This window comes from Chiroxiphia lanceolata, chromosome 4, assembly GCF_009829145.1.
Source record: "Chiroxiphia lanceolata isolate bChiLan1 chromosome 4, bChiLan1.pri, whole genome shotgun sequence".
Classification (NCBI taxonomy): Eukaryota; Metazoa; Chordata; class Aves; order Passeriformes; family Pipridae; genus Chiroxiphia; species Chiroxiphia lanceolata.
This window is the reverse complement of record NC_045640.1, coordinates 65188579-65205387: the sequence shown is the minus strand read 5'-3', so window position 1 is coordinate 65205387 and position 16809 is coordinate 65188579. Positions and strand designations below refer to the sequence as shown.

Sequence of the window (16809 nt, the reverse complement as noted above, 5' to 3'; positions counted from 1 at the left end):
TCTCCAGTAAAATACAGTCTGTTTTACAGCTCTGGACCTTCAGCAGTACATCAGTCTTGCAAGAGATTTTTATTCCTGCAATGAATATTCTGCTGAGCTGCTTAGGCTTCCCATAAAGAAGATACTGTCATCCTTCCGTACAGGTACTGCTACGTCCCTCAGTGCAACAGAAATAGATGTTATAACAGTCTTTCATATGTTTTAGCTGGTGAAAATGAAGGAAAATGCAGAGCAATGGAAACTTCGAAGGTTACACTGTTTTGTGTTACATTACATTACCCTGCTGGTAAAGCAGATTAGGATTTTGCCAGCAACCCCAGGGGAGACTGTGGATAAACATTTGTTTTACTTCCTTAGCGGAGCTGATTCATAGTAACCATGATTCACATAAACAAACAGAAAATGACAAAAAATAAAATAAAATTTAAAAAAAAAAACAGCAAAAGGAAAGCAAACACGCCTTACACTCAACAGGTTATCACATCAGCAAACAAACTGAGCACTGAGGGTTGGAAAGGAGCAATGAGCTCTGCGGTGACGCAATGCTGTGCACCACAAACCAAACACCCACCACAGGGACAGACGGGGCCACCACGTGGGCTTATCACATCCTTACACCTTGGAGCCACCAAAGCTCTCTGACACTCTGAGACAGGGGTGCTCCAGGACACTCTGTGGCAGTCAGCCACAGTTCCTGCAAACCTGTGGAGTCCTGGCACCCTGGGGAGACACCTTCAACGCTCTGGGGGAGGGAGGAGGGCAGGATGCTCCAGTTGAGTTCCCTGGACTTTGCTTCCTCAAAGGAGGTGCCACAGGCTTGAGAGAGGAAACCCTGTTTGAGGGTTTGTCTCAAGTGTCCACTTTCATGTAGATGTTTGCCTTCCGTGTACACTGCAAGCAATAACTTCACCCATACAGGCCATGATGCCTTTCATTGTCACTGTTAAATTGACAAAAGCAGTCACTTACAAAAATCAAAAGACTGAAATCATAGAACCATAGAATGGTTTGGGTTGGACAGGACCTTAAAGACCATCTAGTTCCAAACCCCTGCCATGGGCAAGGATACCTTTCCCTAGATCAGGCTGTTCAATCCTCATCCTCTGCAGAAGAGATTAGCCCAGATCCCCTTTTTCCACTGGCCTTGGATAAAAGAAGAAGTAAGGCCAAGCACCATGGCAGCCTGCATGTCCACTCATCCAGTGAGTCTGCAGGAACCTCTCCCACCCATTCTCCTGCAGTGAGATCCTGCCCAAACAATGCATTTTTACAACTATCTAATAGTTTTAACAAATAATCTTCAAAAAGTTTCAAGCATCTCCAGAATTCTGAAGGAATTCATTCAGTTATTTCCATTTCAAGTTGGTCCTTTTTATCTTAAACCACAGAGTCTACATAAACAGAAACAAACATTTTGAAGCAATAGCTTCTGAAGTTTTACCCTAAAGTAGATGCTGCCTTAGTGGGGAGACAATCATGCAGGCAGCCTGCCCTCCCACCCTGCCTTACTGTCCTCCCTCCCAACAGCACACACAGGCACAAAACCACTACTAACCCTGTGTCCTGGCATATATCACTATTGTATTACAGTCTGCCCTTGCAATTTTTCTTTTTCCTTCCATCCTCCACCTATGTTTGCTGAATATCTTTGATTTTTTCAGGTAGCTGACTACCTTCCTGATTTCTGTACTAACATCTTGGTGGTATCCTTACTACATTTGTGAGACATAAAAAGAATTAGAATCAGATTCTATATCAGACAATTAGGAAAAAAAGAGTAAAGACAGCACTATTATTTCCATACACATATCCACAGCTAAAATCTAGCACAGCAATATTGTATCTACCCAACACCTATAACATTCATTTTTGTTCTTCCATTTTTCCACTCACTCTTCTCAAGCACCCATGCCAGGCATGTGCTGTAAGTTAACTTTGACTGTATGAAATAATAATTCAGTCCAGAAAAATCAAACGAATACATAAAAAAGAAACTACAGGGTTTCTTTAGTATACCCTCAAAGCTTCGTTAAGAAATCTGCATTTCCTAGTCCTGAATATTTCTGGGGCCATCAGCTTGACTTTTATGTGAGTAGGAGCATTTCATACAAGGAATATAAATGTTAGAACAGGTAATTATACAAGTGACCTTGCCTTGCTTCATTCGATAGTGAATTATTAGTCTTCTCAACTGCAATTTTATAAGACATCCTTATTGTCCTAATTAATGACCAAGGTACATCTTCGAAATCTTTACACACACTATAGATTACATCAGTCTCTTTTCTAATTTACATATATTGACTGGCATATCAGTTTAAGCCCTGTCACGGGTAGCTCTTCATAACACTCAATTTCTAAACAGAACATCACTTTTTTTTTTTTTTAACATTAAAATAGAAAGATAATAAAGTGAAAACAGGAGATAGAAAGACTGGGAGGCAGCCGAACTAATTCAAATGCTAAATTGGTGTTTAGAAAGCAGCTGCCAATGACAAAGATACTGGTGCCTGAAAACTGCACCCGAGGGTCATCTCTTGTCTCTCTCATGGTGTAGAATAGCACCAGAGGACTCAGTACTGATATAAACACAAAAAACACCCATGGAGTAGGAGAAAATTAAAAAAGGCAACTGCACAAGGGAGAAGAAAAAAGAAATAATAATATGTGATGAATGTGTGTCACATACAAATTCCTGTAGATTGTATCCACTAAGTCAGTCCCTAACTAAATGCATAAGTAAAACATTGCAGCCTCTGGAAAGCAGTAAGCACACACAGCAGCTGCCTCTGACTCTGCGAAGGTAAGGAAAAGGAATAGTGCCCAATGAAATCTGCAGCCCTTTTGTTCTCCCTGCTGCTGAAGCCTTTGGTCTCTGTGATCCCTATTCCAGATGACAGGTGAATTCATGCAGTGAGTCATCTTCCCAGCCCCTCTGCTGTCTGCATCTATTGCTCTGGTGAATTCAGAGCACTGCTCAGACACAAAGTGCCTCTGTCAAAGACAAGGCAGGGGATTCAGGTTCGCAGAGTGTCTTTCTGCATACATCTGGATCACTCCAGTCTCAAACTGCTGTGCTTTCCAGCTGTGCTCTCTCTGTTTCCTCTCTCTTGTGACACAGAACTGCTGTTGAGCAGGACCCACTGCACCTGTGGAGCAAGGGACACCCAGGTGTGGTAGGAGGAATCTGTGTTCAACAGCCGAGAGTGACAAAAACAAGAACAGAAGGACTGAATCTGCATCCTCAGTTAATTATGAGATATTACATATGGTAGCTACAATGTTGGAACTCTTAAAAATTGCAGTGCCAAAGAAAAGTCTCCACTACAGGAGGACAGGATAATCCACATTATTAAATCCAAAAATCCAGTTTGATATAATTGAAGTTAGCAAAAAAAAAAAAAAGGCAACAAATTACTTGGATTTTAACTTGGGTTAGCATTTTCAAATTCCATTCTGACCCTTTTCCCATTTTAACTCAAGCTGCTAACACAGTTTCTGTTCTTTGCTCCATCTGGTTGGAAATATTTTGTTAATTCAATGACCTTCACCAATTCCTATCACAGACAAACTCCAATTATGGCTCACAAGCAAGTTGTACCCCTTGAATTGTCTGCATGTCTCAGATGTGGCTCGCTTAAATGTATCATTTCTTGGCACAACCAACAGATTGTCAAGATTAGGGCATTTATGGCACATCTTATGGTGGATGGGATGGAGAGTGATGAGAGAGTAAGTTGGAGCCAGAACTCAGGAGTGTTCAAGGCCAGGTTGCATGGGGCCCTGAGCAGCCTGGTCTAGGGGAATGTGTTCCTGCTTGTGGTACGGGGTCAAAACTAGATGATCTTTTATGTCTCTTCAAACCCAAACCATTCTATGACTCTATTTTTAGTGTTTCTCCTCTCTCCACCACTACCTGCTCCAGCTCCCCAGTTTTGCAACAGATTTTGAATCCAAGTTGCCTCAAATCACCACCAAATATTAGCTGAGATGTGGTGCAAAATTAAGTAATAATTACTTTTTCTTACTAGCAAGTTGTATTTATGAAGCATATCATGTCGTTGATAACACCTTGTATTGCCTCCCACATAATGTTTTGTCAGTCTGAAGTTATACCCATGGTCTTTAAGCAACAGAGTTTGGGAAACCCCTGTGTACCAAACTATAGGACAATTAAAATCTCCCAAACTAAGAGTGAAAAGAGACTATAAATAAAGGCAAAGCAACTCAGAACCCGTTCATAAGAGAATTTACAACTTCCATCAAGAACTAAAAAAAAAATAAATTTATGAAGGGGAAAAAATTAGTTCCCATGCTGAGATTTCAGAAATCTGAACCCATCAAAAAACATGCATCCAAGACTGAAATACTTAGTTTCAGAAATTAATTATTAGTAATTTCTAAAAAAAAGGTAATGAATGAGCTGAAGACGTGAGACATGCAAACAGCAAGGAGTTAATAAAGTCAGTGAGAGAGCAAAAGTAAAGTTCATTTTATCGAGAACAGTTTCATACTGGTGAGTCAGCTCCCCTGAGCTAGTAATTGTCTATTTGTCCCCCTCAAACACACACAAATACTATGGAATTATATTCTTAATTAAATGCTTTTTGTACATTTTACAAATAGCAAACCCCATGCTTGGTTTTGCGTAAGTACATTTGAGCAAGTAAATTACTTTGTTTTCTTTACTTGGCAGATTCACCTCCCCATTAAAGGATTTTATAGATTTGAAAACATGATTTTATCCCTTACACGGGGCACAAACAAACCATAGAAAGTGATGTTGAATTCACCAGTGTTTGGACACCTCATCTGAGATATTTCACAGATAACTGAGGAAATTTAGGCAGACTGTTATGCTGTTAAGATACAGTAAAATTTAGAAGGAATAAGACTTCTTAAAGCAACATAAAAATAGCTGGGAGGAAGCTAATTAGAATATCATCATTTTATGATGAAGAATAATTATTCAAATACAAAAATAACCCAAGACACAAATAATATATGGAGGGAAAACTCACTCAATTCACTTGTCTCTCACTTAAATGACCTGGCTTTCCCTTTAAGGTAATCTGATGAATTCACATGAGCAAATGGGCTTTGAAAAATACTGGAAAGATTAGCATTTGTTTCATTTGATTATCTGCAGATAAAATATCAAAATGTAATCCTGTAACTGCTGCACTGAATATTTGGCACTGTAGGCTGACATGAAGAAAATGGAGTCAAATGTATCTTTTATGAATAAGTGCAGTATAATAACGCAAGAAAGATTTCAAACTCAAGGTAGATAAACCTTTCTAGTGCCTAAGACTACTGATATCAATATTAATATTCCTCTTCAGAGTAAATCTTGTCATTAAATTATAAAATAAAAAAAAAGAAAGAAGCAACAAAGAGGCAGAAATGGCAAAGGTTTGCATTCTCTCAATTAACACTGAAAATATTTTTTACTGTTTTTTGATTACTTGGAATCTGACCCCAAATGAGGGGGTAGATTGGCAGTGAGTGACAGTGCAATTCATGTTTCTGATGGATTTTGGAAGGGGGCTGCATTCTAATGTGAAGTGCCAAAAATCAGATGGCTACAAGAACAAGGGAGCTGGAAGAGCTGTAGCATCATAGTCACCATTCCCCTCCCATCCATCTGCATGTCTATAATGCTTAGATATCCTGAAAGAAACACTTCTAATACCACATTTCTCTCACTCAGTCCTCATAGATGCAAAGTGGACTTTAAACTATAATTAGAACAAATGGGTGGTACACATTAGATTAATTAGAAATGACATTCACATTATTTAAAACCAATATAAAAGCAGATTACATAAAACATTTTGATATCCTGATTTTACAAAATGTCTGATGACATCAAGCCTTGGTGACTTGCTATACATCTACTGTTTCTCAGTTCCTTAGAAAAGAAGGAATAAATGAAGTGAGAAGAACACTGGAAAAATCTAATAGACAAACTGACTAATCTCAGACCCCAAGGTCATAGCAAAGCAATTAATTTCTTGGCTTTTCAACAGCTCAAGACATGATTTATCAATCTGAGACCAGACTTATAAACACTATACATCTCAATAATATGTTCTTTGCACTGTGTAAATTTTTAAACAATGATAGATTGCCTGGGCTAGACCCAAGTTATTTTACAAACAGAAATAGAATATTTGCAAATAAAATGGTTCGATAACAGGGGAGAAAAAACGGAAAAAATAGAGTAAAAAGAAAGGATTATGCCAAATAGCAGCTATACTTAATTTCAACTGCAAAGTAATCTGTGTAGTAAAATGTTTTCAGAATCCACATCCTTTGAAACTTTTGTACCACTGACACTGAAGACCACTAAATGAAAAATATTTCCTAGATTCAGCAACACTAACAGAAACTTACACTGCCAAAGAAATAATGTGATTGAGCTAAACAAGGGCTGTAAATTAATACCTCTCTCTAGTTGCTCACTCAATCACAGACTGCCTTGAAATCATTAAGGAATTTGAGTCTTAGTTTCCTTCCCCTTAAAGTGAAATAATTTTTTATCTCTCTTCCAACAAGAGTCTAACCTTCATTCCTTGAAGTGTTCAGGCTGATCATCTGCTCATAGTGAGAATGCAGCACTATTTCTTTAAAGCTGGATTCTCTTTGGCCAGCATCTGACACAATCTGGCCCTGGCTCTGACAAGGCTCTGAAGATGTTGCTGTAATATGAAAACACTCCTCTGCTGTTTTCTCATCTGGAGACAGTCAAAATTCTTCACTAACTAGAGCACTGATCCTGGTCTCTGCTCAGCTTGGGAAGGGAGGAGGGAAGTGCTGTTTGGGCATGAGCTGCTTTTAGGGTCTTGATTGAAAAAACTTGGGTCTGTTTCTTGAGAGTACATAGTGGGTGCTCAAGAATACAGATGAGCTCAAAGACTATGTATAAGAAATGAGTTTGAAAGTTCAACACGCTTGATTTCCTGTCCTCTAAATTTACTGCTCCAGACAACACGGCTCCTGTCAATTTTCAGGTGACAAATTCTCTCTCAGAGACCCAGCTGTTCCTTCATTCACTTATTATTTAGACAATACAATAAGATCTCAGTTTGTATAGGGCTGATCCTTATGATGCAAGAAAATCAAAAAGATCAAAGGTGCACGTGATATGGCTGCACAAGTTTCTTTAGGTGAAGTGCTGCTCCAAGGATTATTTAGTTATTTCATTTCAAACAACAACTGCTATTGAGCCAGCACGCATATGCAAAGCATAGTTTTCAAAAAATGCAAAAGAAATTTCTTGTTACACATCAGTGTTGTTCCACATATTCTTGATAATAAAATTATTAGAGGTTCTTTTAAAAAATTGAACATTAAAGCAGTGAACACTGCAACCACAACTCCCTGTAAAATAAACATTAACTTCATGTTGCTTCAGGTCCTACTAATGCTGCAGGAGGGGAGCACTTGAACAAAGAGGAATAAAGAAATGAGTTCAGGTTTAAAAATGAGACATCAAAAGGGGGTTTAGCAGGAGATGGAAACAGCTATTTTTACATCTTATGATAATGGGGTTATAATAATGTCTTTATACAAAAGAAGGAACTGTGGCATTTCCAAAGTGAGAATTCAACACTACTTCCAAAACTCTGTTCAGAAAGTTATGGCATTCACTCTGAGATTTTTTTTAAAGTCTTTCTATTCTCCCTTCTATAATTTAAAGGGCGCTTCCTCCCCGCTTGGTTCATTTCCAGTGTCTCTGTGCCAGCTCTCTCTATCTAGGGTTTCATATCACCATCCCAGTGCCTCAGGCCCGTGGTATTCATCCTACTTATAGACCCAAGTCTGCAATTTATTGCACCCAGGACAGGCTACTGCACCTCCACAGACTCCCACAGCCTCCAAAGCCCCTTCTGCCCCTACAAACAGCCACTCTGTTGGAGCATAAAGGGGGCTGTCAGCTGGGCAAGGGCACAAGCATTCCCCCTTCCCTGCCCCTCTTCTGCATTCCCAATGTACGCCAGCAGGTTTTCCAGGTGCAGTACACCACAGGAAGAAATGTAATCCCTGGCTGGAAAACTTTAATGTCTAAAAGTAGATTATTTCAGGATATATTCTAGGGCCCAGCTCCAAGGAATCATAGAATGATTTGGGTTGGAAGGGCCCTTAAAGACCATCTAGTTCCAATATCCCTGCCATAGGCCAGGATACCTTCCACTAGACCAGGTTGTGCAAAGCCCTAACCCTATTCTCTGCTAGAGCATTCCTGCCTTCCTTCTGCTGTAAACTGTACTGTCCTCCCCATAACTCCTCTGCTACATTCACTGCAGGTTTGAAGCAGGCTGGTTGACATGGGGATGGAGCTGATCATTCATCTCAGTTACTTCCAAAGCTGCCACACACCTGCAAATACAGAGCTGTGACTGATCCTCAGTCAAATATTTACTTTGGCAGGTGCAGGGCAGAAGACTTCACCGTGCTCACCTCTGTTGCTGTAAGTAATTTGCATCCCTAAACATTGGCAAACACTGCAAATTGCACACCTGGAGCTGTTACAGGCTCTAAGTGGTTCAAGCCTGTACTTCCCTCTTCCCTTTTAAAAACAGCTACATCGTACCTCCACAGCAGCGCTATACAACAGAATCATAGAATGGTTTGGGTTGGAAGGGACCTTGAAGTAGTATTTCCAAGCCCCCTGCCATGTGTAGGGACACCTTCCATTAGACCAGGTTGCTTAGTGCAACCTTTAACACAGCAAGAATGAAAGGAAAGACAGCATTTTAGGTTAAAAAGATAAATTAAAAAAAAAAAAAGCACCTGAGTCCTAATAAATGCCTACGACAGCAGAGTGATTAGTAGCTCACCTCACATTTGCACTGAGTTTGGTGGGAGCTGAGACAGTTGCCACTGGGATTAATCTACACTATTCCCTTGCCCTATAGCTTTGGGAACAGTGGTGGAGGAGACCCCGGCTCAGCAGGACATCTTTCCAACAGATCCATTCATAGGTGGCAACCAGATAAAAAAACTGTTCCAACTGTCATTTAATCGCTTGTTTCAGATTAAGGGACTCCAGAATCCCCATTTACAGGTGGTGCAGAGGTCTCTGCCAGCACAGCCTGTAGCAATCCATTTGCCCTGCTATCACCTGCCACTTACTTAGCAATGTTTAAAATCTTGATCTTTTCTATTCTATATTGTACATTTGTATGGAGATTGTAAATACTGGGCATCTTCCTTATCCTCTCCAAGTGCAACCCCAAGAAGAAGAATGATAAAGGCAAGCTTTAACAGCTTTGTGATAACACTGCACATGTAGCATTGAGCTGGGTTTTTTTCCAGAGCCATCCTGGAATACACCAAACCAGCCAGGTTATGTGATTTGTCCTCCAGTACTACATCCTCACTAGCAGCACAAATAACTTCAAGAGTAACTTGGAGTAACCTGGAAGCTCTCCTAAGACAGAAAAGACACAGTCGTCTTCCCTCACATCCCAGTTGCAATGAAAAAAAACCAACTTAAAATTGAACCCACATGACTTTTCTGATACATTATGCTTCAAGGGGTGCTTAGTTTTAAAAAAAAGTGTTTTGTCAGAACTGAAGACTAACAAGGAAAAACCCATTTGCACCCATAGGTATCTGTGCTAATGATTAGTCATAAATACTAGTACTGTATTTTCTACCTGCATTTGTCTGGTTTCAGCTTCCAGTCATACAGTCCTCATTCTACATATTCTGATCATATTAAAGATCCTGCTAACACCCAAGACACCTCAAAGACACCGAAACAATGGAAATCTGCCAGTTTTCATGCCATCCTCATGTTTTATCATCAATTTCCTTGCAATGAAACAGCATCAGGTTTGGTTCAGACTTTGAAGAAACCAACAAAAAACCTTCTGCATGCTCCCAGTCAGTGGCTGTTTGGGGTTTTCTTTCTCTACACGTCTTGGGTTCATATTATCTGAGTGTACAGTGCTGGGGGTTCTTTTAAACAATAAGTTATTTGGTACCCAGCCAGCTGTCTTATTTTAAAAACCTAAGAAAATTATATTTAGCCATTAATTTTTGATCAAGTAAATTGTTAATTTCCTCAAAGAAAACAAATTTATTTGACAAGGCATATTTTCTGTAATTTTTAGAAAAGGTTAATAGATTTTTTTATTACTGTCCCCATGTACCAAAACATACCTACCAAAATAGACAGGACAAATCAAATTCTCCCTAACAGGACAACTTTTCCTTCCATATTTTACAGACAGGTGCTGTGAGATTATTCATCTCGGGTTTGAAACAGACTCCAACTCATATCCCCTGTTCGTTTTAATTGGATCGGATGCTGTGCTATGTGTATTCAAGATCCCGCATCTCTGAGACATCTAAAACAAGTAGAACTAAGTATTTGATTAATATTTAAACACAGCAAAACTGACAAATATTGCAGCAGATAAGTTTCTTGGGCAAGATTTCCCTGACAGGATACCAGTAACTTCCACTGAAAGGAGCCACTGATAGTTACTTGTATCCTGAGGGGGAGAACCGGAGCCCTGGAGATCTACTTAGTTTGCTGCTTTCTGTGCACATAAAAGCAGAATACATAACAAGGTCACAACAGACCAAAACCAGTAAATCTTCAAGCAGGTGTAATTCAAATAGATACCAGATCTGCTGGAAAGCAAGAAGCTTGACCAGCATGCAGAATTTCTGAAGATCACTACTTTTATAACATTTTAAATTTTATGACTGTTTTTCAAAAGTCAAGCAAAACGTTAGGTACATACTTTTCAGGGTTTTCCACTTCTTCAGTAACAAAATTGAGGTAAAACCTAGAAAAGAATTATAAAACACATTATAAAGACTTAGTAGATTTTTATTCTATATTTCTTTCACAAAGAATCAGGAAGATGCTTTTAGTTAAGCACAGCTATTAATGACAGTAGACTTTGCAGACCCATATTTGGATTACGGAGAGTGTGAGATTTAACCTTCCTTCATCCTCACACTCAGGAAGGGAATTTTCAGAAAAGACAGCAAAGCACAAAAAAAAAGACAAAAGCTATGTAAAGTCAGTGTGGAACTAAATTATTTTCTTTCCCTTGACATTCTAGGCAGATTATGGTTTACTCTAATTCCATACACACACACAGACACACACACACGCACCCTCAAGCCTCATATTCCACTTGTGGTTGTAGCCTTTACTATTTCAAGTTATATTGGCGAAAAGTCTCATCAGAGTATTCAGCAAGGACTTCTTAACAATAAAAATAAACAAAACCCTGGAAGAAACCCTTCTGAAACAAGAACTTTGACGCTAGTTTGTTGTATAGAATCACAAACCCAGGCTGCTAACCCTGCATGCTCTTGCACAACCTCCAGCACAGGTTGCATTCTGGTCGTATTCCAGCAGCACTCAAGAGACAGCTCTGCATGGGAATTCATAGGAACTACTCACCGGGCACAGCCCTGCATACAAAGCAAACATAAGCCTCAAGGTCACTGAACCCTCTGTTCTGCATTTATTAACACTAGGTCTGTGCATCGCTGGATCACAGTTGCGCCTGGCTTGGAGACAGGCACAAAGTCAGATCCTGGCTAATTAAACAGGGCAGTCAATACAGTGCTTATGCTGGCTTTGTGCTCTTGTATAGAAAGACAAATGATACCTGAGCCAACAGTGCTACAGTGAATAAACAAACGGTAACTGATCTGGCAGAAAGCTTTGCTCCATCACAAGTCTCGGAGCAGATCTGGGTTAGCAGAATGAGTTAGTGCTGGCTCACGGTTTTTAAAAAAGGTGATTTTGTGACTGAGCATGAAATTCTGTAAAACCAGAGTTGTCACCTTATACAACAACCTCAGTACTTGTTTTTAAACTTTCTAGTGCACAAAGCACAAAAGAAGAGGTTGGGATACTTCAAAAGAGAGATGGCTTCTGACAAGTAAGATGTTCAGCTACTTCTTTCTGGTCTTTGTCCTGCCTCTAGACAGAAGTGATTTTGATCACGAACTGTAGTGAAAGGACAAGGAGTAATGGGTTCAAACTGAAAGAGGGGAAATTTAGAATAGAAACATGGAAGAAAATCTTCACGTTGAAGGTGGTGAGGCACTGGAACAGGTTGCCCAGAGAAGTTGTGGATACCCCATCCTTGGCAATGTTCAAGGCCGTCTAGACTGGATGGGGCTTTGAGCAACCTGGTCTAGTGGGAAGGGTCCCTGCCCATGGCAGGGGGGTGGGACTAGATGATCTTTAAGGTCCCTTCCAACCCAAACCATTCTGTGATTTTATGATTCTATGACAGCCCAGCATCAGTCCTTTTACTGATGAAAAGACATGTTGCCTTGCATTCCTTTCTTCACTTGTCCTTTTTCACCCAGCATTTTATATACCCAACAGTCTACGCTTGCTCTTGGTAGGATGAATCCACAAATAGAAGAGATACTGCCTTTGTTTTCTTCTTCAAAGCTGTATCATTAAAAGCTAATAGTCTTGTAAGCTATGCATAAAATTCTGCCTGCATCCTGGGACATGCCACCAACACTTGCAACACTCCTTCACATTCAGCTTATCGTATTGATTTAGCCCCATGAAACTGATAGTGCAAGGGTATTGACACTCCACTTAATGGTCTGCTCCTCTGTGCTCCAAGGTAATCAATTTGAGCTGGTGACAAAGACAAATAGGCAGCTGGGAAGAACCACTAGCCAAATTAGGTCTTTTTCCTGCTAATTTCTTTTATAAGTGGCAAATAAGGACCTTGAAATGAAAGTCAGAAGGTATAAAGTAAAAAAAGAAAGATTATTTTTATTGCAGAGGTTTGGACCGTTATGTGGAAAATGGAAAGAAATGGGAAAGAAACATCAAAAATACTATTATTCTGTTGCAACATTCTACAGCTATCAAACTCTGAATAATATTAAAGAGCTTTTAAAATTGCTTTCATATAAAAACATACACTTAGGTTAATATTTTAAACGTGAAAAACCATCACATGTACAGATATGAGAGGACAGAGGCGGTTATAGGGGAGAGAGGGAAGAAAGTAGAGATTGTCCGTATAATAAATTCTATTTCTTTGAGGCTTCAAAATGACAGGCTCTTTTCTTACATATCTATCCCAGATAAAGGCTTTGGACTCTCTTGGGTTTCCTCCCCTGCTGCCATTTAATATATAAAGTTCTGATCATACTTCAGTGTGCATGTTTATAATCCTCCTGCAACCAGGGAGTTGCAGAGGGGCAGAGAACTCCAATGCTCGGCCCATTGTCCCTCCAAATTAAATAAATAAACCCCTTATCTCTCAGCCCTCTCCTTTTGTGTGAGGTAAAGAACTTGGCTGCCTGTGAGGCTATGGAAAGCAAAGGGAAGACCTGCAGACAAAGCTATCTCAAAATAAGCCCACTCTGTGCATTGTAGTCTCCTTTTTTTCCCCCACACTGCTGCTGTAAAAGCCCTTTGGCACTGCACAATGTGGAGCCCTCACAGGCATGAATAAATTGTAAAGGTAGATTCGAAGAGCAGCAGCACCTTTCAAACCAGCTGCTGTGTACTTTGCTGGGGAAAGAGAGAAATAACTTGAAAGTTCTGAACAGGATACCTGAAGGCGGATTCTCATGCCTTTGCTCACAGTCAATCACACTTCACTTCTGTGGAAGCCAGTTGCACTTTTTGTCGAGTGAGGTTCAATTCTCTCAGAGCAAGAAGCATAAGAATCTAGTTTTTTACCCTGTTTTTTGGTCCATACTGATCTTATCATAGTTTGCTTCTTATTCTTCAAATACCGCTTTTACAAAGCAAAGCTGAGGGCCACACAACTTTGTAACAGAATCACAGATTTGTTTTTCATGTAATTACTGACTTGTTCAACAAAAATGAAATCTTCGTTATTCCTTTTATCCTTTTATCTAAATACTTAAAGAAAATTTAATTTTATGGTCTGATTTTTTCATGTTCAGTGCATGTTTATCTGAAGGAGAAGAAAAGTCTTTCTTTTATAGAGCTGCTTGCACAAAAATCACTGAGCATCTGGAACAGAGGTGAGAACTACCCTTAAAAAGATGTACAATGTGCTACTCACTTCATATAAATAAATGTCTTTCTTAGAGCACATTAGTATTTGTTTTCAGGACAAACACTTATAAGTTTCATCCACTTACCAGCCTGAATAGGCATACATTCCTGAATAAAAAGCAAGTGGTAGTCCCAAAACACTGGCATCATTCCCCGCAAAGGCATTTTTAAAGTGCTGTGTTTCTCCTGCAACATCAACAAAAAGAATATTGAAAAATAAGCTCTTTGGTCGCCTACTACTTTAAACAAATAAATATATCACACCTTGGAACATTTAATCACCCTACAGTTCACTGACATCAAGTTCTGCCCTTGACCTTAACTTCTGACCCAACCCTTGCAGTCATAATCTGACAGCAACTGTAAAAGGCTTGTGCTGTCCGTAGCAGAATTTGACCTATTAGTTTGTTTCAGAGCATTCTGAGCTTGATGACATTCACTACTCTGTCATTTCCAGCAATGACTTACATCAACAAGAAAGAGCAGAACAAGCTCTGTAGTTTTTGATGTGGAAAATTTCAATTGTTCAACATTTTAATCAGAAGTAACTTTGCTGACATTTCATTCAGAAGCAACATTTATAAGATAAATAAACCCAAAATATTAAACATCTCTACTATTGAAAAATTTAGTTACTTCCTACCACATGATAGTTAATACTGTATTAATATTTCATCAAGTAAGAACTACCTGTATATATCATATATATACATATATACAAATGCAAATATGTAAGACCCATGCTATGCTCTTATTCATTTGCAAGTTGGTTTATGGTTTGTAAGACATCCCTAAAATATCCCAAATTCTCTGCGTAGCAATGATCCTCCACAGAGATGGAGTAGGAAGAAGCAGAATTCATTCAGACTAGCAATGGGTCAAATTCTCTACCCTTTGCTCTGTTTTTTCTGAGCGCTCGGCCGAAATTTCCCACTGAAACAGAGGCTTTTTGGTTAAGAGAAAAGCAGCAGCCACAGAAAGGTCCCAGTGGAGAATCAGGGACACTATCTGTGCTACTTCAGGGCATCCAACTGCAACCAAACCTGGGCCTGACCTGCTCCAAAGGAAAAGTGGAGTGGATGGGAACGGAGAGAAATTCTGCCCATTTTATGTGTAATGTGTTGCAACTGCCAGAGAGAAAGTGGAAAACAAGAAAACAAAAACAGTGAACCAGCAGAATGCTACACAGGAAAACCTTTATTTCAGAGTCTTTATTAACCACAGCTGTCTGTCCCTGAGTAATCGAGCTCACTGCACAGACCAACGCTGTGCTGTTCACTCAGATGGGTTTGTGAGTCATCAGAGAAGAGCATCCCCAGGGACAGAGCCAACAACTGTGACAGTTTTTGTTAGATAAAATCTGCCACTAATTCATTAAAGAGTGCTCCCTATTCTGCCCCTCTGTACTGAGTAGCTGCTTGTGCTCTGTGTAGTTGTTTTAAGGAGAGTGAGCTGGGGCTTGTCACCATGTCACACCAACTGTGGAGAGGGCTGTAATGCAAAAGTCTCTGCAGGTAGCTGAGCATCTGTCAGCGAAAAGAGTACCTTTATAAGGGTATGTAGTGACAGGAAAAGGGGGAATGGCTTTAAATTGTAAAAGGGCAGGTTTAAAACAGATATTAGGAAGAAATTCTTCTCTGTGAGGGTCATGAGGCACTGGACCAGCTTGTCCAGAGAAGCAGTGGATGTCCTGGAAGTGTTCAAGGCCAGGCTGAATGGGGCTTTGAGAAACCTGGTCTAGCAGAAGGTATCTCCACCGATGGAAAGGGGTTGGAACTAGATGGTCTTTAAGGTCCCTTCCAACCCAAATCATTCTGTGACTGTGTGATTCTGTGAAATCGGAGACCTTTTCCCACCATATATCCTGTACCATGACTAGGGACCAGCACAATTAAAGGAGACATTCTGCTTGGACTAGGTACGTATGTCCATCTGTCATTAAAACCCATCCTGCCCCTTTCACAAAGTTCATGCCAAAGGCAAATTACAGAGAAGAACAGTCCATTTGCTCATTTGAGAGTGAGTCTGATTGAAATGAACTCATTGGCATGCTGAAGGAAACACCAGTTCACCCCAGTGTAGTTCCACTTCTAATCAATTACATGACAGAGCAGAGCCTCAGTTAAGCAAGCACAGACTAATTAAGAGACTTTGCTGCTACAAGCATTATTTGGCGGAGGCAGGTGGGGAAAGACTGGGGAGGGTAAAGATAAAAGCTCTTTAAAAGCATTTACTTTTCATTTCATACCTTTAATTAGCTGGATAACTCCAGGGACTATAATTATCAGAATTGCTACAAGCTTGCAAAAGGTAAGGAACATCTGAATGCGGGCACTCCAGCTGACACTTGTGCTATTCAGGACCATCACCAGCGCTGTGAGGGGAAAATGAAAAGTCAGAAAGAAATAATTGTCACAAAACTCTTTGCCAGCAGAGAGGTCACATACGCAATAGATCCTGATGCATTAAAGGAAATACACCCCAATAACCTTCTCCTGTCATCCTCCTACTTCTCCCATTCCACTTCAATGTGCCGCATGAAAGGCTTGAGCTGAGCCCCTCCACCTGACCCACTGTGTGGACCGTCCCTCTGTCCCTTCTCTGCCTGGCTCCCTTCACACCAAATTACAGCTTCATTGACCCAGAACTGTCAACTTCTGGTAGACAATGGGCTGGCAGGACCCTGCCTTGGATGAAAGAAATTAATTGCCCAACGCTTGTCACTCCAGATTTCTTTGTCCGTGCTGGTTTGA

General features: G+C 40.1%; 1 protein-coding gene across 4 annotated transcripts in view; it reads right to left on the bottom strand.

Annotated features, from left to right (window-relative positions):
- The window catches only part of SLC7A11 (solute carrier family 7 member 11), a 64168-nt gene that overhangs the window by 27788 nt on the left and 19571 nt on the right, over positions 1-16809 (bottom strand). For all 4 annotated transcript variants that reach the window (XM_032685796.1, XM_032685798.1, XM_032685795.1 and 1 more), the window contains 3 exons: positions 16305-16430; positions 14143-14242; positions 10767-10811 (listed from right to left, as the gene is read on the bottom strand). In XM_032685796.1, the coding sequence (XP_032541687.1) occupies positions 10767-10811; positions 14143-14242; positions 16305-16430 (271 nt within the window). The remainder of the gene's footprint in view (positions 1-10766; positions 10812-14142; positions 14243-16304; positions 16431-16809) is intronic.